The sequence below is a fragment of the Molothrus aeneus genome, chromosome 14 (assembly GCF_037042795.1).
Source record: "Molothrus aeneus isolate 106 chromosome 14, BPBGC_Maene_1.0, whole genome shotgun sequence".
NCBI lineage: Eukaryota > Metazoa > Chordata > Aves > Passeriformes > Icteridae > Molothrus > Molothrus aeneus.
The window spans coordinates 11,829,829-11,855,007 of record NC_089659.1 but is presented as its reverse complement, the minus strand read 5'-3'; the positions used below and the strand labels follow the sequence as shown (position 1 = coordinate 11,855,007).

Here is a 25,179-nt window from a genome sequence, read left to right as displayed (position 1 = left end):
AGGACAGGCTAAGTAACATATTCTAGATAATTCAATAAAAATGCTTTACCATGTCACAATACAATGTCAATATTACAACATCCTGCTGTATAGGGATAAGTGTGTCATTTTGGGGACCTGCAGGCCACATCATCCCCTATAAAGTCTCCCCAGAAAAAATAGTAGCCCCGGGAGACTTCATGATAAACAAGTTGGAGGTTTTTTTCTCATTTTTCTCAGTTTATTAGAGCAATGAAATTTCACATTTCAAACTTAGAATAATCTATTGAAATACCTATTATATAAAGAGCAGAAGAAATACCAACAGGTAATACCACAAAGGAGAACACTATACACAAAATTTCTGGGATTAAAAGGAGTCTCCTACTAGTATGATGCAAACCCCTTCTACTCCCCACTTATCCAATTAATCTTTTTGCATGTATTGTCAGATCAGTTTAAAACTTATTTGAGGTGAGCTGCATATTGACTTCCAACATGTTGAAGTTTGAAATGTCTATGAAGCAATGTCATAAAATGGAAATGTTGCCAAAGACAGGAGCGTGTGAATATTGTGTAGCCTGTCAAATGCTCAGGAGCCCAACAAAAGGGTTCATTTCCTGAAAATGGCCATTGAAGGCAGCAGACACACACACAGGGTGGTCTCACCAAAGAGAACTAATACAGGTGGTCTGATGAATTACACACACACCTTTTCCCATTTAAATATATATAACTGTATAGCATAAATTCAAAAAGCTCATTGTAGAGCAAAGCAGATTGTTGGAAAAAGACACAAAAGCATTAACCTGTATAACCAATATAAGCAGCTAAAACTAATGCTGCATACTCCAGGGTATTAAGAATTTATTCTACCTTTCTGCAAAGCAACTGATTTCCATTAGAGCAAAGCATTTCCTATCAGACAAATTTCATAACCACATGACTCAGGATTGACTGTGTAGTAAACCCTTTGATAACAATACATTTGGAATACTACATCTGTTTATTTCTCCTAATATTAGTCAGTTATTTATGAAAACACATGCAAAGGATAGTTTCCATTTAGTACTATTCCATGTGAAAGGATAGAAGACACTAAGATTACAAGTGGATTATTCTGAAATAAGAATCCTTTTATTTTACTTATCTTTAAAATTGGCATGCAGGTGACTAAAACCACTTAATCGAACATTTAACTTTCTAAAAACCAGCTAAGAATATTCTTGCATGACATAACCTTAGCAGAACAATCCTCTGTAAAGTATTTTTGCAAATAGTATTTTTGCATTATTGAATTCTTTGTAGATGTTAATCATAGCACTTTAATCTCCTGAGTTTCCAAAAACATCTATTCCATTTGTATTAATGGAAGATGTGCACAATTTAAAAAAAAAAGACATTACTGGTGGGAATAAGAAAGAATTCTCTTAGTTCTTAATGCATGAGATGCCATGCACCATGAACAATAAGTGGGATCCACGCTCCTTTATGCCTCAAAGCTGTTAAATATAATTCAGGACTGCTCCTCACCCTCACTGTAGTGGTGCTTTAATTCTTAACCTCTGCTTATATCAGTCACTGTTGCTTTTTTGTTTTTAAACATTTGGCAGTCATGTTAAATAACAGCCATGATGCCATGGGACATCACTTTTTCCAGTGTTATTCAGGGTCTGTGCTATTCACTTTCTCCTTTTCTCTTATCCCCTTGCTGAAACTGTCCACCTAATATATGAAGTCACGTAGGTCTCTCTGCACGTAGTCAACACAACCACAAGTATGAATATGATTTGACTAGTGGTGCATAAACTTGCTGTAACAGCTTTCACAATGTTTGACAAACAGCATCTATATTCTAAACCCCAGCAAAATAAGTGCCACAAAAGAAAATGCAGCCCGACAAAGGCATGTGCACGTACCCACAGCTGCATTCCTAACTCATGCACTCAGCCAGCTGCACTACACCTACAAATATTGGCACACGTCAGTCTTCCAAGTCTAATAGTGCCTAATTTTCCCTAAGCAATGTCACTGGATCTCTCCAGCCTGGGAAAGTTCAAGCTACCCTGGATCAGTTTCAGCAGCAGTCAGAGAATTTGAAGAGTTACCTCTTTGCAGTCAGGATGTCCTGAAAATATCCCTAATAAATAACTGGTGGTATAGAAATTCACCAGCCAAGAGGCAGCAAGCCCCTGCTGCTCCTTCCCATTGCCAGGAAAGGGGGAACCAGCTCCTGCAAATGAAGCAGGCTTCCCTACAAACCTTCCCTACAAACCCTTCTCATCCTCACCTACAAACTGATCACACCTCAGCTTCTGCAGGTCCTTCATGTCAGCTTGTGCCCAGCCACAGGTTCCCCACAGCACAGAACTCTGCCAGACAAGCTCCTCACACTCATATTCCCCATCAGCAACTACCACCAACTTCCCAAGCAGACACTGAGCTAAGCCTGCTCAGCTGCAGGACAGCCAACATTTTGCAGTGGCACTTTGTACACTGGTGCTTCATGCAAGAAGCCAAACCTGCTCACAGCCACCAGTCTCAGCATTTTGAGACAGGGAAACCAAGGCAGAGTTCAGCTATCAGGTACACAGACCAAAAAAACTCTAATAAAATCTATGCATCCTGATCATCAGTTTAATCTCTAGATATGTTGCTTGTAAATCATAAACAGGATGAAGTTTTTAAAGCTAAGGTCAACTTCATTAGAGGAACCTGAAAAACTGGAATTTCATTTTAAATACAAGGGAAAAAAGCCAAACAAAACACTTTTAAGACCTTCCTACTTTGTATTCCAAACTACACTAAACCCCTTATTTTGTAAGATTTCGATGTCAAGTATCAAAGGGATTAAAAGCTCAATCATACCTTTGTATACCCTAGATCCAAAATATGAACAAAATGTTCATCTGTGAATTATAGAGCTGTATGGCCATTTATTTTACATCAATACATGTTCCATTTCACACACCACTTATTCCTCAACCCTTTACTCAAAACATAAGCTCTTTGCCAGTGTGCAGAGTACTACTTACAACAGAAGTTTTAAATATGAATATGAAAAACATCAGATTATATAAAACAGTATCAAATTTACTGTTATCTCTACAATGAAAGTAATGAATCTTATCACCTACTTTACTGGCCAACCCAAGATTTTTAATTAGTTGATTTATATTGTCTAATCAAATAGATGCCATTTTGTAATGTTTCTCAGTCTTTATAATAAAATATATGAATAATTTTAGTGTTAGATATACGAGTCCTCCTAATTCCAGGCCTGTGTGCCAATAAAGAAATGTCTCCATAAACATTGAGATACATTGACTCATTATCAAGAGATGATTAAGGCTGCTGATCACATATTTCTCATGCTCCAAATAATCTCAGCATCATATAGTTTAAACATGATCACTAAACCTGCTCATACTTTCAACACACTGAGATAATCAGCCACACGATCCCCATCACAAAGGCTGGAGCATTCTCAGGGCTAAGATTAGCACTTTAAAGGCAACACACAAAAGAAATGCTCCCTTTCAGCAGCAGAGACATCAGACTGGGCTAGTTCTGATTTTTCTTGCATTTAAGACCACTACAGTTTAAAAACAACAGCATAAGATAAAACACTAATGACACTGTTTCCCTGAAACAGGTTCAAATGTCTCACAACTCTTATCATCTTGATACTTTCCTTATATTTAAGTCCTATTTTTTTAACAACTCAGAATAGGTAGCAATTTATAGGAAACAGCTTCCCTTTTGGTAGCCTTAAGTATATTTGATGCTCCCCGTAAAAGGACTGAAGCACATCCACACCTTATCATAGATGAATTAATCTCAAAAGCAGAGGTTTTGCACAGGCAGGTTTGCTCCCCACCTTTCTGTTCCTGAGAACAATAGTGACCCTGCACATGGCGCTGCATCCTTTCAGCCCCACCATAACAGTGCCACGCTCAGCAACAATTAAAAAAGCATTTAGAGGACCTGTGCACCTCTCTCTTACAGCTTGTACCTACTGTAGCTGAAGCAAAAGCCTATCTGTAAGCAGGCAATACAAGCTTAAAAGTACTAATATCGTAGGTATTAGGCTGGAATTCTGTTGGAATGTAGGAGCCTTTACGGCAATTTCCAGATAGAAAAGTCACCTACACTGCTACCTGTGCATTTTAAAGCAACTCTTCCTCTGTTTGGAAGAGCTGCTTCCTTAAATAAAGGCAGAAGGAATTCAGTACCCTGAGTAGTTTTATTTCAGAGAAAGAAAAAAAAAGCCACCTGTATATGCTAACACAGAACTCACAGCAACAAAAGGTGAACAAAAGCTGCATCAGGATTTGGCAAGACAAAGGCACATTGTGAAGCTACTTTACACTGACAACCTGTATAACTACATAAGTATTCAGATATGAATGATTCAAATTTATGTTATAAGCTTTTATTGTAACTTTTTATGAAGACATTCAATTTGTATTAAGGCTAAGACTTTAAAGAATAAAACAAGACCAAAGCAGGATGATTTCACCTCTACAAGAACTCACACGAACAAAAGTGCAATACAATACAGCAGGTGATTTCAAGCTCAATTTCCAAATTAAATAGTCAGGAGAAGGAAACATTCACATATTCACTATATAGAAAGCCTGCCAGCCTCAAAGCTTAACTTGTCATTTCAAGATTAGCTCTACAAATTAACACCACCACAAACTTTTCAAATGAACATACACAGTATCATTATGAATAGAGCTTAATCTGCACAATTTCTCTACGTTTCAACAAAAAGGGAAAGACTTGACACGACATCCATCATGAAACATCCAGGATAAAATCGGGAGGGGGGTCTACATAGCAAACAAGATAAAATTCTGAGTGCCAATGTCATTTAATATGTATCAGGGAATTTTGCCACAGGGTAGTCTCACAAAAAGAATTCCCACCTTATTATCCTCATTTCTCTCACTTACATGTATGCTGGAGAAAGTGGCGATGACCTGGATGTTTTAAGCACAGGAACTGGGAATTTCCAGATAGCAGGAGAGCTCGTTTTCCATTTCAATGGCATGTTGTCACCACGGTACTACAATAACAGTAAACAGCGTTTCCATAACAGACTACCAACTAGGACTTCCATTCCACACGCTACTGACACAGCAGTGGCTGCTGCGAAGAACAAGGAAATGATTCTGCCAATGCCCTTAAACCGATGCTTCCAATCTGTAAAACAGGGCTGTAAGGCATCTCCTTTTAAATCCTGCTGTCCCCTAAAGCAATATGATGATTCTATCCTTCTAACTCAACAATAGTGCCACCTCGTTAGGGAAGCACTGACTGCAGTATATGTTAAGAAAAAAAAAGAAAAGACTGCACTCTGCACATCAGCATAATGCAGCTTTATTTAATAAAAGCAGCTAATTTTTAAAGTACTGTTTCTGATGCTATTGTTCTACCTTAACAGGGACACTGCAGCACTGTACTATATTCTCTTCCTATTAACCTCATTTCTGACCAATGGAAGCAGAAAAAAAAAATGGGTTTCATATGAAAATGAAACAACATACCTACTCAGAATACACTTGTCATCCTCTGAACATTCTTCTTTTGAGCTGCAACAATACAAATGGGATATAAATCTCAGCATAGCCTTAGGCCACGGCTAATAGAGATCAGTGACTAAATTCAGCAGCCTGTTTTCCTCCTGTGCAAGCTCTGACCAAACAATACAAGAATGCCATTATGGAAAAAGCCCATTGCAAAAATCAGTCCTTCTAATCCATAGCTAGGAAGACAAAATAAAGCAGAAATCGCTGCAGGTTTCTGCATGCTCTTCTAATAGCTTCTGGTTCAGGATGCTCTCATTTTCCTATTCTCATTTCCAAGGAGGAAGAGCAAAATCTCATGCATTTTACAACATGATATGGGAACACAAATATCACTCTGTCTTCTGCAGTAGAGAAGCAGAGACTAGCAGGCTGTTAATAGCAGTCTTTGTAGGAACGCTATCAACAATCTAATTCTCAACGCCCCCCAGCAGCTCCCAAATTGCCTCCAGAGCTGACGAAGCAGATGGGGCCACGCCGGTCCCCAGCAGGGACGGCTCCGCAGCTCGGGGCTCTGCCTGGTGACCTCCCGGGGCTGACGACAGCGGGGAGCAGGGCAGGGAAGCTATTAAAAAGGGACTGGGGAATTTAATAGCATCTTATGCAGGAGCAGAGCATGTTTCTAGGGAAGAGAAGGCAGAGATTCCGCTATACTGATTACCTTACAGGGAAAAAATACATCACCTCTAATGTATCGCCAGAGCAGACCAAATCAACGCTAAGATATTTAGTCTGCAGATTTCAGAATAGTCTCTGTACAGCATGACAATTTTTCTATTCATCAGGACAGCTTAATCCTCTCATTAAAAAGCCAACACCCTGTCACGCTACTTAGCAATAAAGAATTGAACCAGGAGCTATTTCTATAAATGTCTATAAATTTCTTCATTCTAGTGACATTTAACAACACTCTGATAGGGTTCTGTAACAGTGAAACATTTTAAGTTGATGAAATCACCAGGGAATAATTGCTGCTCCTGATCATCATTATTGAAAATAGTTTGGGGCAGGCTGTTACCAAATCCAAAGGCAAGGAATTAAAAAAACACAGGACAACCTCACTCAAAACCAGATGCACCCCTTGGACAAACAATTGAGGGCCTCTCCCTCTCCTCTGAAGTTCTAAATTACAAATGAGCAGCATTAACCCAGGCAAAAAATTTCACAGGAACTGGGGTGCTGAAGAGACACCACTGGGTATGACAATAGTGCTTATATGCTGTGACTATTAAGAAACAAAGTCCTGCAAAAACATCTATGCAGTTTTAGCACAGTCATACTTTTAGCAAAAGAATTCAAGTATTTACATGCCAACAGGCAGGCCTGGCTACACACTTGGTCAATACTGTGTCCAGTCTCACAAACACACACAACACCAGACTGCTACATCGTGCCAGCTCTGCACTGAAGGTCTAGAAATCAGGTTGAAAGATGTTAGATACACCTATTATAATCACAAAGTAAAAAAAAAAATCATTACTTTGCATTCATATACTCAGCTTTGCTTTTGCATTCACCATTACACAGAAAGTGTCTTAAAATACAAAAAGCAAACACAGTTACTCCCTTGCTCACACAGAGTGCAGCCAGCTGGTAACTGCTTGTAAAGCCTCTGCCTCCACTGCTCTACCACCCTCAAGGAGATCTTCACATGTTTTATTTATTAAGAGCAGCATGACTAATTAAAAAAAAAAGAATGAAGTTAGAGACAATCAATGGACCCCTTTTTCAGAAGTAACTCCTGAAATACTCTTTTGATCAGTAAAATAAAATCCAACTCAAGCCATAAAGTCATTCCCAAGCATTGACTGACATTGAAGTCAATCCAGACAGGCACAGAAATCAGAGTTACTTCTCACTTTTGACCACAACAAGATCGTTCACCCTAGAGGGCAACATGAGTCCTCAAATACCTGCTCTCCTTTGTGTCCTACTTACTTTTCCACTTACTCTACAAACAACATAAATAAAATCTTAGCAGAAAAAACAGTAAACAATTTTTTTAAAGTACAGGAATTCCAAGCACTGCCAACCAAATCCCCTCCCAAAGTCCAGCATAAACTACTCCACCAAACAGTCCATGTATAAAATCCAAAATTGAAGAAAGTAGCAGTGCCAGGTACTCTAAAAATAGGGAAATACTTGTCACTTGCTAAAGAACAACCATGTGAGAAATGAATCACCTATCCACACATAAGGAGAAAAAAAATAAATCAAATCCCATTTTCTTCCTGACAGTCACAGATTGGTTGCATATTCACAAGGAAAATACTATTATTATGTATTTTATGCTTTGCATCAACTATTCCTAACTCAACAGAACATCTCAGAATATAATTCTGATATTTTAATTAAGACTTCAAAATAACATTTTAGCTGCACATTTAAATATATGGGGAAAGTAATCTGATCTCCTGTAGTGTGTTGTACCACTGAATACACATTTTTCCGTTCTCATATTACATAACTTTGCCACTCATCCTCAAATGAAGGATTCTGAGGGCCAAAAGCAGCATTACACCTATGTGCAGAATACTCCTTGCTGAGAAAATATTTCCCAGTGAAGTGCTCTGAAAACATATCAGCTTGGTACACAAATTGGAGATATGCTTTAAATTTAAAACTCCTAAGTGCTGAAAATCCCATGATAACTGCACAGATTAAACATAATTTCGGGAGCATTTGAGGGGCTTTTCTGTAATTTTCTCACAAGCATGTTCACATTCAAAATTAAAAGCATCTACTATTTATAACTTGCTTGAAGTTACATTCTACTTATTATCCAAGTCTGCCACACATCCTTAATTTTCTGTGTACAAAAGATGAGAAAGTGTTTGGGGTTTGAGCAACTATTTCCATGTTCATGTTTCCAAAGCTGCACTGAGCACAGACAAGTAACTGACAGAGTATCACGAATTTCTGCACAAAACTCAGCCATAAAGGAAAGGAACAGGTGGCATAAGAAGAACAAAAGTAAACAATGGCACCAAAAGCAAGATCCCAAGATGCCACTTTACAGAGCTGAGACATTAAGAGAGGCCAGAAGCTCCTGGCTGGGGCTGAACAGCAGTGCAGCTCTGATCCCACAGAGAGAAGACTGAAAAGTGCTTGTGATTAGAGAGGAAAGCATTTCCTCACCCTCTCCCTCCATCCCTGCACCTACATCCTGCTTCACTATTGACCAACAAGCAAAGTGGGGCCCCAAATGAGAAGAGCAGGCACACAGCATCACTCAGCAAGCACATGACCAAATGACACACAGAGTTCCCCTGCCAGGGCACTGATCACAGCATCTTTTCTTCTGAAAGCTCTCCCTGATTTTCAGAGCAGGAACACAGCTAAAACCACATCCCTTGTGACTCTCTTCCTTTTCTGGGGATATCCTCTTCCTTCCTTTAAATGCTAAGCTGCTGCCACGTTGTGTCACACACAGCAACTGTCAACACATTGTCCTCTTACAGCCCACTGTGTTCACAGTTCTGGGGCATCTGTGCATCCAACAAAACTTTTAAACCATCTCTGCATTTCCCATAAGACTTCCCTTCACAGTTGTTCAAAAAGAAGAAAAAGGCACAGCAGAAAGCTGTACCAGAGCCCAGGCAATATAAAACTGTTCTAGTCTGAAAATATTTATTCGGAGCCTTTGAATGCCACCTGAATTTTTGTATGAAAACCAAGCAGAATAAAAGTTAACTTCTAGAGATGTGCTGGATTTTTATCAATTTGCACAGATAATGAGTTGAGCCTTTTTTCTTCAGTTCTTAAACTGTTAAAAACAAAACTGAAAAAAATACTTGCTCAGTCAAGTGATTTGCCGTGTTTAAAAAATTGCTGTTCCACTTTAACGGGCTACTTACCTCTCTCTCTTTCTTTCTTTTATTCATCTCTTAGGTGTCAGAGGAACTGAAAGCACTAGGTGCAAAGTAGGGTTATGCTACATCACAACTTTCTCAAGTCTTCCAAACCCTTCCTAGCATGACCTGAAAAGTCTTCTCACTTCCAGAACCTCGGGCTTCTTGAGCTTTCCAGAAAGAAAAACAGCCAAAGCTAAGTGACAGTGGGATGTACATCTCCCATTTTCAGCTAGAAATGCAGACAACAGAAAGGTCTTAATATTTGTGTCACAAACTATTTCCTACTGATATAGTGTTTATATAAGAGAAGATGCCAGACTCAACAACAAGAAAAACACCTTAAAATGGTAGCGGTTAGACCAGTAAATATATTCAAAGCTCTGAGATTCTTTTCCCCCACACCTGTGTTCTGAAAACTCATTGATACAAAAGCATGTGTCCATTTTAAAATGCGCATTTGTTATGTGATAAAATCCCTGGTTTATGATATTAGCAGCAGCAGAGCTCACTCCAAACTGAAGGCAGAAAATCATTTTAACATAGGGAGGAATTGCTCTCATCATTTTTATATCTTCAGACCACCAGCCTGCTGAGCTGATGCCTCCTACACCACACAAGAGCATTTTGATATAGAAGAAAATAAAGCAGAACCCTCCAAAATCCAGCAAAATATTCCCAAAGGCATGGAGCTCAAATGCAGTAATCATTTCAATATCCAAATCATTTCAGCAATTTAACTATGGCTGCAAAGGCACAAGTCTCGAAACTGAAGAGGAGCAAACAAGGATGTGTAACATTTCTCTACAGGTACCCAAAAATAAACCTGACTGTGTGATAATTTAATTGGCTTTCTTACTCAGCTCTTTCCACTTCATATGGGTGCTTCTCATGTCTCTACCTCTGGCTTTTTAGACTATTAAACTGCAGCTGTTCCAATTACTGGAAGAGAATAATTAAAAGATGGTGTTGACAGTACTGCCCTATATATGAGTCAGTTAATTAATACAATTTCTTTGACCATATATCTCAAAATATTCATACCAAAATTGATATGAACAGAAAACAAATCTTTGCCTAAGGAGGAATCCAAAGGAAACCACTGCAGTCACATCTGCAGTCCTCTCACAGCAGCACTGAAACATTCCCCAAATACTGAAGTACAGAAAAAGATTGGCCATATGCACCTGGCAATGCTTTTACTGAAATGGCAACTTTTCTAGAAACATCAGAAGTCTTACTTAGAAATCTCACTAAATCTTACAAAGAAACAGTCTTTGAATTTTTTTTTTTTATTTCATTTAAAACTGCTGAAGACAGTTCTGACAATAACACCTGTACTTTGACTTACCTGCTATACTGTCTCAATTTTTCTTTTTACAACTGGGAATAAAAAAGTCCTCAGACATCAGATGTAAGTTACAGCAGCTTTTAGAAGCAGTTGTACTGTAGACATCAAGGTGCATGTGATGGACAATAAATGGATCCATCCATAATCTCATCTCATAAATGGATCAGACATGCTTACAAAGTAGTTACTAACAAATAAATTTGATTCTTTTAAACTAGGATGACTGCTCATGGAACAAGGAACAATCATAAAGAAGTGAGATAAACTGGGTTTGCAGCCAACCCCTCCTGCTGTCAAAATGCTGTAAGTAGTGCAGGTTCCTGTCTCTATAGCAATATGTGGGGCCCTTTCTCAAATAGAAAAAAAAAAAATCCCCAAATCTTTAAATATTAAGTTAAGCAGTCAGGGCATGTCCTATGTGTTTAACAAGAAGTCCTACAGTTTTCTATCCACTCACTCAACATATTTTTTTATCTGTAAAAATGAGGAAAATGCTGCAGCAACATTTTAGGATGCATCAATTCAGTGAAAATTATTATACATAAATATACATATGCATACTATATATATGGGATTGTGTATATAGCATGTGTGTGCATATATATATATATATATATATATATATATACACACACACATACACAAACACACTATATATAGACATAGATTATTTCTATATATATTTGACAAATACACATTACCCTGCATCTGACACAGCCACTTCCCCTTCCCTTCCACACACCTCAGATGGGAGAGACTCAAATTCTCACATAATTTTGAGACTACCAAAGTAAGTATATGTTCTTCAACAAACCAAAGATGCTGAGAAGGAATCATGTTGGGAAATTAGTTTCTCCATTTCACACATAAATCAAATGTCCATAACCCTTGTCTTTGCATCATTCATAAATGAAAAAAAACAAACTTATAGTCCAAGTCTGAAACTTCTGAAATTATTCAGCAACAGCAAACATTCAAAAAAACTCATGCCATTTCCTATAAGGTCACAATCCACTATTTTTAAAAACTATTTAAGTAAAATCATTTTGCTCAAATTTTAAGTCAGGGTCCCAAAAACTTACAGGAAAAGGAAGACAAGAAATGCACAAATTCAGTCCCTGCAGTATTCACATTTTAAATATTTGGAAGTATTCAGTTATTAAAATATTAAAGCCTGTCTCAGGTATATTTGGTAACTACACAAAGTTTCAGAAATATTTCAAATATTCTGAAGTGTGTGTTTTTTACCATGAAAGTGGGTTTTATTTTATGCCACTAATAGATGTCTTGCATTTTCTTGTGTGTATTCTTGAAGAGAGATTTTTCTAAAATTGAGGTAAGATTTGTCAAGATGCACTGTTAACTTAATTACAAGAAACAGCTTATAATATTAAAAAAAACAGCTTTACTTGGGTAAATTACTGTTATGTAAAATTTATTAGGTAAAATAAGGTCTTGGAACACTTGGTAGGAGGTAAAACCAAAGTGAGCTAATGAAGGTTTCCAATTTTTGATCTAAGTCCATGTACTCTACTGAGAGCACACCACTAAGAAGAAATGCTTTTGAATTAGCACCAATTTATTCAGAGAACCTGGCTCATCTTCCCCATGTGATTATATTTAATAAATCAACACAGAAAACTGAATGCACAGTCACAGCAGCCAGACTGACCCTGCTGAAGATAATTGTCTGAAGCAACAGTTATTTTTATTAGGTCAAACTGTGAACTACAAAGAATTTATTTCTAAACAACTTCTCCACAGCTGTTATAGTCTGCTGGCTGCTCAATTTATTTTAGTAAAGTATGCCTAAACACATTTACACATCAGACTCAAATGCTGCAAATATATTAAACAATTTAGTAATGGAACAGAAGCCAGGACTGAGCACCAGCCATGAACAACTTCAGTATTTTCTGCACCACAGACAGCAAACTGCAAACTACAGGTGTCATGTGTTGGGTAATGTTTTTTGGAAATATTCTTAGAGTGGAAGTTTGTGGGCTTTTTCTTTCATTCTTGCATTATTTATATGGAATCTCTTAGTCTTCTTGCATTCTCTAAATCCTACCATCTTTATCCACTGGAGTGTGTTTTTGTGGTCCTGCACACCTACAGAAAGTAGCCCTGAGGAAAAGAGAAGAGCAGGTGTGGGGAAGCAAGAACAAAGCCTTGATCACTGCTCTTTGTGTGCTTCTGTAAGGACTCAGTTTCATTAAAAGCCAAAAATACAAATCTTTCCATAACATAGGAATTCCTACTGCACTGTCACCTCTGATGTCCCCACTGTGGACACTCCTGACACCTCTATCCAAAGGCCAGAATCCCTCAGGAGGACTGACAGAGAATGAGATTGAAAAGGTTTCAAAAAAGATGCTGATGCTTCAAGTCCAGGTTGTCAGAAATCATTGTGTGCAGCCTGGGAGCCATAAAAACTGCAGCATGCATCTTCCAGGATGCCATGGCCACTGCACTGCAGCTGGCTGGATCCCTTCAAGGAGCCACAAAAGGTGCCATCAATTTAATTACCTGCCTTCAGATACTCTGAAGCATATTAGATACAAAATTTTCCTAAATACTTAAAGTTCAGCTTGCCTTCACACGGGAACATGTGAAAGTCTTAAGCAGCAAAAAGTTCAATTTTAAATTTGTCACTAATGTTGTTTATGGCTAGTGTTAATTTCTCACATTCAGTGAGTGAAAAATAGTATAATTTCTCTACACTAGAAAAGGAGTTTCAGGACCACAGACTATTTCAAATAAATACCATGAGAACAGGTGAAATTAGTACCAAAACCAGAACAGCTAATACGCAGTGTGGGAAAAAGAGAGTTTTGTACTAAATTTTCATTGTACAATCAATGAGTGTATTCATGACACAGAATTAGCCCCATCCTAGGGGTCATCAACATTTAAAAAACACTTGCAACTTTCAAAATGCGTACCTTGCTTACATTTAGATTTTTCCAGAATACAAAAATACACAATCACAAAAACGATTCTTCATATGAACTCATTCCATTTCTCTGAAATACACCACCGTGTTCTACTTCTAAATCACTAAATGTTGAAACTCCTGTGTAATAATTAAATTATAGACAGAAAATTACAAACTGCTTTCATCTTTAGCAGCTCTGAGCACATAAATTTAAGGAAAATTCCACATTTCTTAGGCAAAGTTTTGAAAAACGCCAGTCACTTATTTCAAATATATTGTGGTGGGCAAACATACAAGCTATTAATTCATTTCCAAAAGCAGATTTAAAGTTTTAAAATATTCACTTAGCAGACTGGAAGAACTCTGCAATACCCCTATTTAGTGGCAATCTGGATAATTTAGGATCAAATGAGGACACGCTGCTTTGCATAAAATAATTGTACATAGCAAGAAAAGTACAAGCTGATTTTAGAAAGGCCCATGGAAGAATGGCAGTCTTACTTGTATTTTTAAAAACTATGAACTATTTAAATGAAATACTTTCAATACTTATGATTACAAACCTTTTTTTATATAACTTCAGACATATGACTCCTATTCAAAAGTGCAGTTCAGTGCTTTCACCAGTGTCCATGTAGCAGCTTTTACAGGTCATTTTACCAGCAGTTCCCTACATCTTTATTGAGAAACGTGGCCACATCTCTTTACCTGGCAAAGTCCCCTTCAGAAACAGCCCCCTTAGAATTGAAAACAAATCAGTGAAGCTCAGAGGAGGAGAAGACTGCAGAGAGGTGGGTGGGAGGCTCAGCCCAGTGAAAGCCACCACCAGCACAGCTGCACCACTTCATCCCACCCACATCATCTGGTCAGGAAAAAAAGGGCCTAAATTCTGCAAATAACTCCAGGCTCCTATGCAAAACAGTCACATCCTTCTCATCTGTGCTGCTCTAGTGAATCACAGCAGGCTCAGGAGAGATCACATTGGAGAAAAAAAAAATCAATAGAAGTGCATGGTGTAGAGGTCCTTGGGGTGAAATAGCATTGCACAGCTGTGATGCATGAAGACACAGTGCAAGAGTCAGCTAAACCAAGAAATATCTGTATTTCAGCACCTTCTGCAGCTGCAGGAGTGTACTTTTCTACAGCTGAAGATATCTTTTTGAAGCATACATAGAGAACACCAAGCAACCATGATAACTTTGAGCTGGGACAAGCCCTTCACTGAAATAGTTCTAAGTAAGGCAGTTGTAATTCAGGGCTTTGTCTGCCAGAGGGAGCTGAAGGAAAGTGAAAAAAATCCCATGTATCTCGTTCCTTCAAAAGTTTCAGGGTTGTCCTACACGTTACAATTAAGGATTCTAACAAAAAAGGGGTTTGATGTAAAATCCACCCCAGCTGTGCAGCTGTGTCTGCACAGGGCACCCCTGCACTGACACCCCACTACCAAAACCCTGCCCAGTGCCCTCACTCTAGGAGTGAGTCTCTCTACACTGAATGGAAACAATACCTCCATTTAAACTTTGATGAACCCCACAGTGGAGATGACTGCTCCAGAGACAGACAAACAAGGAAAGCATCAAATGAGATGGTATCTAACACCTTCTTACACCAGCTTGTCAATAAATGCAGGGCAACACTGCACAAAGACCGAGCTTCCAGTTAGAGCAAGACACATTATCTGAAAATAGATTGGCATTAAAAGGCTCATTGGTCCTTTTTGCACACTCTTTTCACATACTGGTGGTGGTACACCTAAAAATCTGCCTGTGGTTAGAGGTGCTACCACACAAAGCTATCATTTATATGTTACCATACCAATAACTTATTGTGTTGTAGCACTTGCTGAAGAGCTTAAAAGAAACAGGAATTGGTCTCATTTTGCAAATTGATAAAGCAAGCTATTCAAACAATGTGTTCATGGAAAACTGAGATTCTGTAAAACAGTTCAGGGAAGAATTTCACTGCACACACACTGGAGAGCCCCTTTCTTCCCCCCTGCATTTTCAGGTAAACTACTTCCACCTTCAAAAACTTGACCTATAAAACCCTGCACACAAGGGTTTCACAATTTGAAAAAAAAAAAAAAAAAGGGCAGATGGGTATACCTTTAAATAACTCTTTTAACTGCTAAGGTCTAAGCTGATGCAGCTATCCTTAGATCAAAATTCCACCAACAGCTTTAAAATCAGCGCAGTAGCATCGCGTGCTTTTCTTGCAATCAGAACACTTTTAGGAAAACCAGTTGTGCCACCTTCTGGTATTCACAAGAACTACACACCAAATATTTTAATAACTTCCCATTTTAAATGGGAAAAAAACCCCAGTACAAACAGAAAACTCACTTTATCTATGAAAACAATGAAAAATGCTACTTTTTTATGCTTTGGTTGATCTGTGCAACATCACAGCCAGGACTAGCTAGATTGGACTAGTTTGTACCCAGCCTTGAAGTCCTAAGGCTGTACTACCCAGGAGATGGATTTGATGGTCCTTAGGGGGCACTTCCAAACAAGGATATTCTGTGACACCTTCTGACAAACACAGCACCCTTCCCACACATTACCTGGTCTGAGCCATGAGCTATTCTGCTCTTTGCCCCATCCTACCAGCTGCAGCAAAGAACTGGGAAAGGCAGAGAGTGAAAAGGATGAGAAAACCTGTGGAATGACTTCTGTACAAGAATCGACTTCCAGATTTGACTTAACAGCATGGAAAGCAGAGAGGAAAGAAGAAATACATTCAGAGTATGTAGTGTCACAAAAAGCATGGTAAATGTGGGGTCCTGATTCACCTGCTCTCCAACACAATAAAGAGAAAGCTTTACATGAAACTAGCAGGTGTTTGGTGGGGGAAAAAAAATGAAATTGAGGAAATGTCTTCAAGAAACATACTGCAGCTATCCCACCAGCAGCAGCTCTTCAATAACTGTTTATTACAACACAGAGTCACTGAAGCAAAGTGAGAAAAACAGTTTAAACCAGAAGTGGTTGTACCCAGGGCCCCAGAGGTGACTCCAGCACTCACATACAAGGCCAGCAAGCAAACTTCACCTTTCCTCTTACTACCAAAACATCCCTAATACTGCAGTGGGACACACACATGGCTATGTAAAAACAACTGTAAATCCCCTTCCTCCTGTATTACACCTGGATCTATAATTAACTCTGGACTGATAAAAATACAAGGGAAGATGTGTTTAAGCTATGACTTCAAGACATTTTTGATCACTTCCAATCTATGCCTTCAATACAAAACTGTTTCTAGATGTCAAATTCCCACCAACAGGTTCTGGAGCAGAAAAAGCTTCAGTGAAGGAAGAATGAAGGCATAGAATTAGGTATGAAATAACATTAACAAATTAACTGAACAACTGACTCCAAAGTGTGTCAACTGCTACCTCACAACCCCTCTCAAGACAAACATTTAGTGATTCTCCAATCTTAGACAATCTCTGACCAGAAAGTAGGTATTTCTGACTGTAATTTTCTGCTGTAACTTGGAACTACAAAATTTAACTATATGAATTTAAAATAGAATTTGGAAGTTTGGTGTAGGAATCAAACCCAAGGCCATGCTCAGTCACTAATGTACCAACAGCAGAAACAAGCTAAGACAGCTGAAACACAAGGACATCTATTTGCATGCTGACAAACTTCTGCAAACCTCTGTATATTCTTTCAGCCATATTTACTCAGCTCTCTGCAGTATGTGTCCCATGGTATAATCATTTTCTGGATCTCTAAACAAAGCAAAACTTACATTAATCAAAGCTTTGCTTTGACATGTTCTTCCTAGTGCAGGATATTTTACTTCTTCTGAAGTTTGGCATTTTCATTTTCTGGAGATGCTGAAATTACAATTTTGCCCACACAAGACAGAATGATAATACACAGGAGGGTATACAACACCATGAGAAATACAAAACATGATTCTCATCATAAGCAACACCATAAATCATGCTGCAAATAATATCTTACTTGTCTGAAAGATTTTACAAGAACCTCTGGGATAACTAATATAACAGCAGAGTTGCCCAGTAATACTTCAGGAGAATCATGAGAGTAACTCAGACCAGGGAGAATGTGACTGCAACCCCCTGAACAAAGTCTTGCTGCATATTGCACAAAGTGTTGCCAGGAAAATGCAATGCCAAAATCCCACATAACTAACTGTTCAAATACTTTTTTTAAAAAATCATGCATTAACATCAGTCATGTCTGAGCTTCTCCTGCCTCCCTGTGTATCTACAGATATTTAGAACTGGAACTGAGTAGATTCCTTCAATTTACTAAAGCATTTCTTCACTCACTTGGAACACTGACTCTAAATTTCAAACCCTATAGTGAAAGCAGCATTGGTGTCTAGAGATTCAAAGGCAATCTCAAAGGAGCTCAGTACTTTCATGACAGTAAAATCCTTGAGAGCTGAAGCTTTGGAGGCCTTTGAACAGCCTATACTGAAAACATGAAAAGAAGGGAAGATTAATTCTGGGGACACATGGGAAATCTCTGCTGAGACAAACACACATTACTCCAAAAGCACAGGATACAGTGGTGAGATTAGGAAGGGAGGAAGGCAGGAAGGGAGGGCAGTAAACCAGATATTTATTCAACAGGATCAGTACTGAACTCAAAGCAAAATGCAATTGGTAGCTTAAGATAAGATGAACATTTGCCACAGGAGTTTCTGGAACACCGAAATCAAAACTGTTCAGTGAATAATAAACCTCTGCAGGGAAACCAAGAGTTACAGCAACTGTGAACCCAGGAGTTTTACATAAACACTGCTACAGAAGACTGTTCTTTCTTTAGTGCTTCTCATCAGATTTCTGTGAACTTGTGTTCTGGCTCATATCCTGAATCAAGCAACAACATGCACAAACATACCTTCTTCTGTTTGAGTCTTTCACTAAAGTAGAAATATAAGCAAACTACCGACACCTTGCTGTCCAAAAAGCAGCTGCTGGGGAGAAGTTTCTAAAACATGACAAAGTTTTGCTGGATCTTGAAATGAATGTCCATTCAGGGACATTTTTTTGCTGTGCGAAAGGGGATGTGCAGATGGCACTAATCAAAGACTGATTTATTTAAAAGAAAAGGCCTATTTGAAGACTACCAAGTATTTTAAATAATTACATTCAATAAATAGTTAAGAAGATTTTCAGAATTTTCAGTCATTCTATCAGGCACCTGTGTGTAAATAACTAAATACAGGATTTGCAGATAAGCAGCCTATTTATAATTGTCTTTTATCAACACCCTAGAACAACTCACAAGGCCCAGTGTGACTAAGCTTTTACTTCAGGGCTCTAATCTGATGAAAGTCTACAAAATCCAAAGGGCAAAAGTAAAATTAACTAAAATTATTGAGCCTTAGCCTTCTGGTGTTGAATGTACAAATTCTTTTTCACAGCAAATTCCAGCAATGTGATTCAGTTCATTTACCCTCCTCCCGAGTTCTGCACCAGTCTCTAACCCAGTTCACTGGCTGGAGAACAAGGCCATTGCTGTTCTCCAGCAGAGCTGCTCATTACTCCTGGAGCATGAACAGCAGAGCCATGGCTGCTCCCACTGCACAGCAAGCCAGCAGCATCACACAATTACTCCTCATAGCCCAAGCCTCTGCCACACCCCAGTGCAGAGCAGCAATGAAAAGGATTTCTGGCTGCCAATGACAGACCAGGGATGTCCTGGCCAAGGCCCTGAGCAAAGCCCAACACAGACAAGCATGTACTTTGCTGGATGGGCCAAGCTCTAATTATCTGAAAACAGAACTGAGCAGAGTCACATTGGTGCTCTAATTACCAGGAGACAGAACAAGAGAGGAGAAAACCTGGCTGTGGGAGCACACAGGAACCCAGACAAGGGCAAAGATGCTGCTCCAGCCAGAGAGAGCAGCTTGACAAAGCCTGCAAACTCCTCTGCTGCAGCTCCGGTGTTCTGCTGCACTCCCACATTGCTCTGACTCACCCCAGTCACATCAATTTCAGCAACAGCAAACAGGGCTTTGCTCCTTGTCCAGCTGGGCTTCTGAGGGACCTGCTGACTTGTTGATACATGACCTCTGTGCTCTCTGGGACAACAGAAGCAAAATGAGATTTAACACATTCTCCTTAAATTAAGTTTCCTCCTGGATCCTTGGTTGATCCACCTCCACCTACGTGGCTGTCAGCTTAGATTCAGCCACCCTGAAACAGGTGAGCTGGAACAGAAGAATGAAAGCAGAATTCAGGAATTTGGAAGAGGGTGGCTGCATGCTGAAAATGTTTGGAATCCAACATGATGGAGCTGGATGTGAAAACATAGCTTGGGAAAATGGAAGGAGATTAGCAAGATGCTCAAGTTTCAGCAATGCCATAGGAAGGTCAGGCATAAATATACACACAATATTGTGACAAGGCAGAAGAGCAGTAGTTATAGCTGGCAGTTTTCCATGAGAGACATGGACATTTAAACAGTGAATTGTCATGTTCTGTTGTTTAATTTGCTATTATCTGCAGCAATCATACTGATGTCTGGATTTCATTGTTTATTTACCGGATTGGAAGTCACCAGGCTGTAGAACACACTTTTAAAAACTGAGCTGTTTCCCTGAAGAGCCTTCACTGGTCCTGCAGGATACCTGTATAATCCCTCTGAAGATCACATGAAAACTTAGTAGTTGCTTCAACTTTCATTCTCCAGGACTGGACATTAATGCAAATATAACCCAACACTTCTCATTATTACAAGATGTCCTTAACAACATTAGTAAGCTTAAGGTGCAGCTCATTAAAACAGATCAGGTTCAGATGCAAAACTGATCCCTCCATACAATGAGCACAAGCAAGACTGTTTTTCCAGCACAGTCTCCACCACTGTGTGATTATTTTCCAAGATATGACTGATTTTGCATCCAAGTGAACTGCAACCCGAATCAGAGACATCCCAGATGTCCAATGACAATGGAATAATGGGAAATGTATTATTACCAAGCTGCACACAGGAAAATACACAGGCAGAACACCTCTAGCATTAAAAAAGAGTGGAAAGACTAATTTTTGAAACAACAGGAGTAATTTTTGAATGTTTTGTACATTATCAATTTAAGAACTATGCCAGTCTGTACCCAAAAGTGATACACACAATTTAAATATGAGGTCACAATCAATAAATTACATCCAGACAAAAAAAAAATCATACTCTCTCTCAAAGGGACAATGCTATACACACAATGGGAGTAGATTATTTTAGATTTAGGACTTTAAAGCACCTTATCATAAGCACAAAGTTACTTTGGTTAAAGCCCTTCTTTTTAACTTGATGCATTCAAATAAACAGCAAACAGAGCAGGGAAACAATTACTCATAACCTACAACCACCACTCATCAGGAGAACAACTACAATCAGCAGACACCCACCCACCCAAGTGACAGAAGACAAAGAGAGGAAACAAAAGGGAAAGTGACAATCAGCATGAGATTACACTGCACTGCTAACAGGTGTCATCAGATGGAGAACTTTCCAAAGTCAGCTTTCCAGAAAAAACCTGCTTACAGTGTGCTGAACATCCTACAAGCCAGCCAGACCTTCCAAGCAGCCAGGGCAGTTTGCAAGCTCACCTATCCCAGTAAAAGCAGCAGCTGACCTCCTTTGAATGAAATATGAACTATTTTAGATCCACACCTCTCTGCCTCCCACATGAAGTTCAAGTTGCAAACAGTTCATGTGCAAAAGGCACTGGCTCACAAACCATGCACTAAAGCTGCCCTTGGACAGATGGCAGGACCCACAGCCATGTCTAGAGGAAACTGAACTGCATTTAACCCAGAAACATACCCAAACCACAACCCAGCTTTTAAATATGAAAGAGGATGTTTCTGCTTTGAGCCACTGGTCTTTCTTCATGAAAAAAAGAAAAAACAGGAATACACTTGTGTCATGTTTCAATAAATTCATTAAGCCTGGATGTTAATTTCTAGTCACAGAAGAGGAACTTGGGCATTTTTATCAAATATTCCATCACAAAGAAAATATTACTTTTACGTAGTCAACCTTGAAAAAAATTACAGATACTTTCTTTTAATACAAGTCAACACTAAAGCTGCAAGTATTCACTCTACCAATTCCTAGGTCATTTTAGTGGTTGGTTGAAAACAAAGATTATTTGGAGAGCTAAAAGCATTTACAGGAGAAAAATTTTTTACTGAAGAGGTTCATTCTTCCACTGAGATTAAGAAACCTTTACCCCTTAACAAGCATAAACACTGTCACACACACCATACTGAGACCGGATGTTACAAAAACCAGTGCCCAATAAATACAGTAAGAAGTTTGTCATTGCCTTAAAAAATATTCACTGAATTTTTTTCTAGTTCTTTATCTTCTAATTTTAATTCTTACATGAATATATTTTAAAAGGCTTCACATCACAATGCCAACATTCACATTTTGAATGGCAATGGACTTCTAAAGGACTCTAAGTGCACATGCCTGGGAACAAAGGACAAAATCATGAACCTAGTGAGGACTGAAAGCACTTATCACTGCTATGAACACAGAGATGTGTTCATCTGCTAAATAAAATGAAGTACAAAAGAGTAACTTGAAGGAAATGGGATTGAGTAGGTACTGGTTGGGATTACTAGAGACTGGTAGCTTTCAGAGATGGAGAGAACACATACATAAGAACTCTGATCTAAGGAAAGCTTTTATAACTCTTTTTCTTCAGAGTTTCACAGAATTATTCATTAAAGAGCCATTTTCCACATGAAGCAGAAACGTGACTGACCAAAACACTGCTAAGAGGTTGTGTGCACTCAGAGTGCAAGAATGAAAAGTGAAACTTGAGACTGAATATGCTCAAATCACCATAAATGCATCCAGCAGACAAAAGGCACTTGTGTGCCTGTTTTGGGGAAAAAAAAAAAGGCAGAAAATATATTGCTTCTATTCCAAGATCAAACCTATAAGGAAAAATCCCCCCGGAAGCAGCGAGCAGCATACCGATGAGTTTGGTCATTCTTCAAGACTGATTCAGCTGCTGCCAAAACATAACTTTAGTAATTTCAACTGTTGTCCTATGAATTCTCTATTTAGACTGAGACAAAAGTACACTAAATCAGTCAATGAAACTACAGAATCTATTAAGATTTCTTCACTCCAAACTTGCTAAAAGAAGATTGCTTAATGTCAATACGTGCCTTGGAACAGAAATAATGCAGCATTTATTCTTAAGATGAATGCTCAAAACAGTTTTATTAATCTAGTTAAATGAAAGGTTTAAAATGCCATTAGCAATCCAAAGGAAAAAAAGTGGAAGTCTTAGATAGCATTAACAGAAAATTCTAGTCATGAATGATGCCTCTTGCTGCAGCAATAGTTTCAATCACCTATAAAGGAAAATAAATCCTACCAACATACTGAAACACTCATAGCCAGGCTGTTACATTTCATACAGCGGTGAGGAAAGGCACATGATGGATCCCTGACACTTTCTCAGACAAACACTAAATCAAAAGTATCACTCCTGACAGGATGTCAGGATATAAAGTTCCTTTACAAAGTAGTGTCAGAAACTGTTGTGCCAGCAGCACATTTCATCATAAACTTATGACCCCTAATCTCACCTTTTCCATGTAAGTATGATGTCCCTATTCAATTGCAAAATTCATGAAAACTAATAAAGATGTTCATATTTGAGCATGCAGCTCAAAAATTGTATACAGAAACATCCTGCACTACAAAAATATTTCTTTTTCTTGTTTCTTTGAAAAAATGAACCCAGTAACTCCAACATAAATTAACCACATCAGCCAAACTACCATTATGGGTGTGCAAAGTACAGCACAAGATAATATAAACAATGCTATAGCTTCTATGTCCATATTATAAAAGAACAATTATGTTTTAAGTGAGGATTTAATTTCTAGAAAAGACACTGAAATAAGGTTGCTGGAATTTCTGTTGAGTTAAGGCAATCAACTCTGCATTAAATGACTACTGAAGATCTGTGGAGTCCATCTCCTGTTTACCATAAGAAATTAAGACTTGTGGTTTCAAAAAAGCATCATAGAAAGCCACAAAACAGATGAGACATTCTAAAATACAGAATCACATCGAATCACGAGTTTCCAATATCTAAAATGTTGAGAAGATGGGAACTGTTCCCTTCACAAGGATACATTTGTCTCATTTTTCCATCAAAAATCTCTCTTGAAAACATATTAAGAACCAAATTATTATCCAATTAAAATCAATATGAAGTCATTTTTGTCACCATAAAGCATTCCAGACAATGAAAATATTCTGTATTACAAAAAAAGGGGGGGGGGGGGAACCTACTAAACTTTACTCATTTTTCTCTTGCCAACAAAGCATCAAGAATTAAAATTCAAAAGCTGAACCAGGTTTTCAGACATTTTAATATTATAAAGCCTTGGGTGAAAGTGACAGTATTTATATCAAAATAATCTTCTCATTTCTCTTCTGCCCACATGCTACCTCGAGTTTTGGGCAGATCTTTATTTATGCCTTTTATCTTGCCTGCAGCAGTACATCACTAGGGACGTGCAGTTTTGCCTGACTGGTAATTTGCTTGCTGGGAGCACTAAAGAAAGAGTGTTTTGTTTGCAGGATCCTGTCCCTTGGCATGAAACTGAAGACATAGGAAACATGAAGGGTGCTGTTTCTCTAAAATACTTACACATTCAGAACAGCAAGGGCCTTAAATAAATGCAGTTATATTGCTATTTTTTTTTCAATTTATGTCATCGGTTAGGATAAACTGGGTAAAAGCCATCTGCTAGAAGTGTATGCTGCAGGTATAAAGAGTTACTGGCAAATAGACAACCATTTTCCAAAACTTTTTCTACAATATCTTCAAGATGCAGTCTTTTCTGCCTTGTTATCTAGGCAGGTAAAATCCATCTTCCACAAAATTAAATTGTTCTGGCTTCTGACAAGCCCCACATTTCCTAATCTTGGAAACTACTCAAGTGTCTTCCTGCCTTGTCTCTTCAGCCACATTAATTTACTACAGCACATCCATCCAAAACTCCTGCTTCTCTCACTACATCCAGCATGAAAAGCTGCTTTCTGATGACCTACAGGGCTCAGCTTTGCTGGTTTTGCAGCAATTTTCCCCCTCAATTAGATCAACCTTTGGCAATGCAGCCAACAAACACTTCTGTGTTCTCTTCCATGGGACCCCTGACACACAAAGGCGCCAGAAAAGAAGAAGCAACAATAATTTCTCCTTCAAAACAACACCAAGCTGGCAATGGCACTCAGCAGTCAGAGTGATGATATATGGCAACTATCACTTCTTAGGCACTAGAGTAGGGTTTGCACAGATCCCCAGACAGCCCACAAGCTCTTACAGCAAGAATTGGGAGCTCCAGGCTGGCACAGCACAGGCACAGCTTTAGAAGTGCAATTAAGCAGCAATTGTTAAGGTAACACTTGGCATCTTGCAATCCCATTACAA

At 38.6% G+C, this 25,179-nt stretch overlaps 1 protein-coding gene across 3 annotated transcripts in view; it reads right to left on the bottom strand.

Moving 5' to 3' along the window:
- Window positions 1-25,179, bottom strand: part of KLHL13 (kelch like family member 13) — an 80,854-nt gene that overhangs the window by 32,387 nt on the left and 23,288 nt on the right. The window contains exons 1-2 of one of the 3 annotated variants that reach the window (XM_066559254.1): window positions 5,535-5,647; window positions 4,941-5,053 (exon numbers count right to left, since the gene is read on the bottom strand). The exons of 1 other annotated variant lie outside the window; for it this stretch is intronic. In XM_066559254.1, the coding sequence (XP_066415351.1) occupies window positions 4,941-5,038 (98 nt within the window). In that variant the 5' untranslated portion in view covers window positions 5,039-5,053; window positions 5,535-5,647. Of the gene's footprint in view, window positions 1-4,940; window positions 5,054-5,534; window positions 5,953-25,179 lie in introns of those variants that run through there. One more of the 3 variants, XM_066559255.1, reaches the window with a different exon arrangement.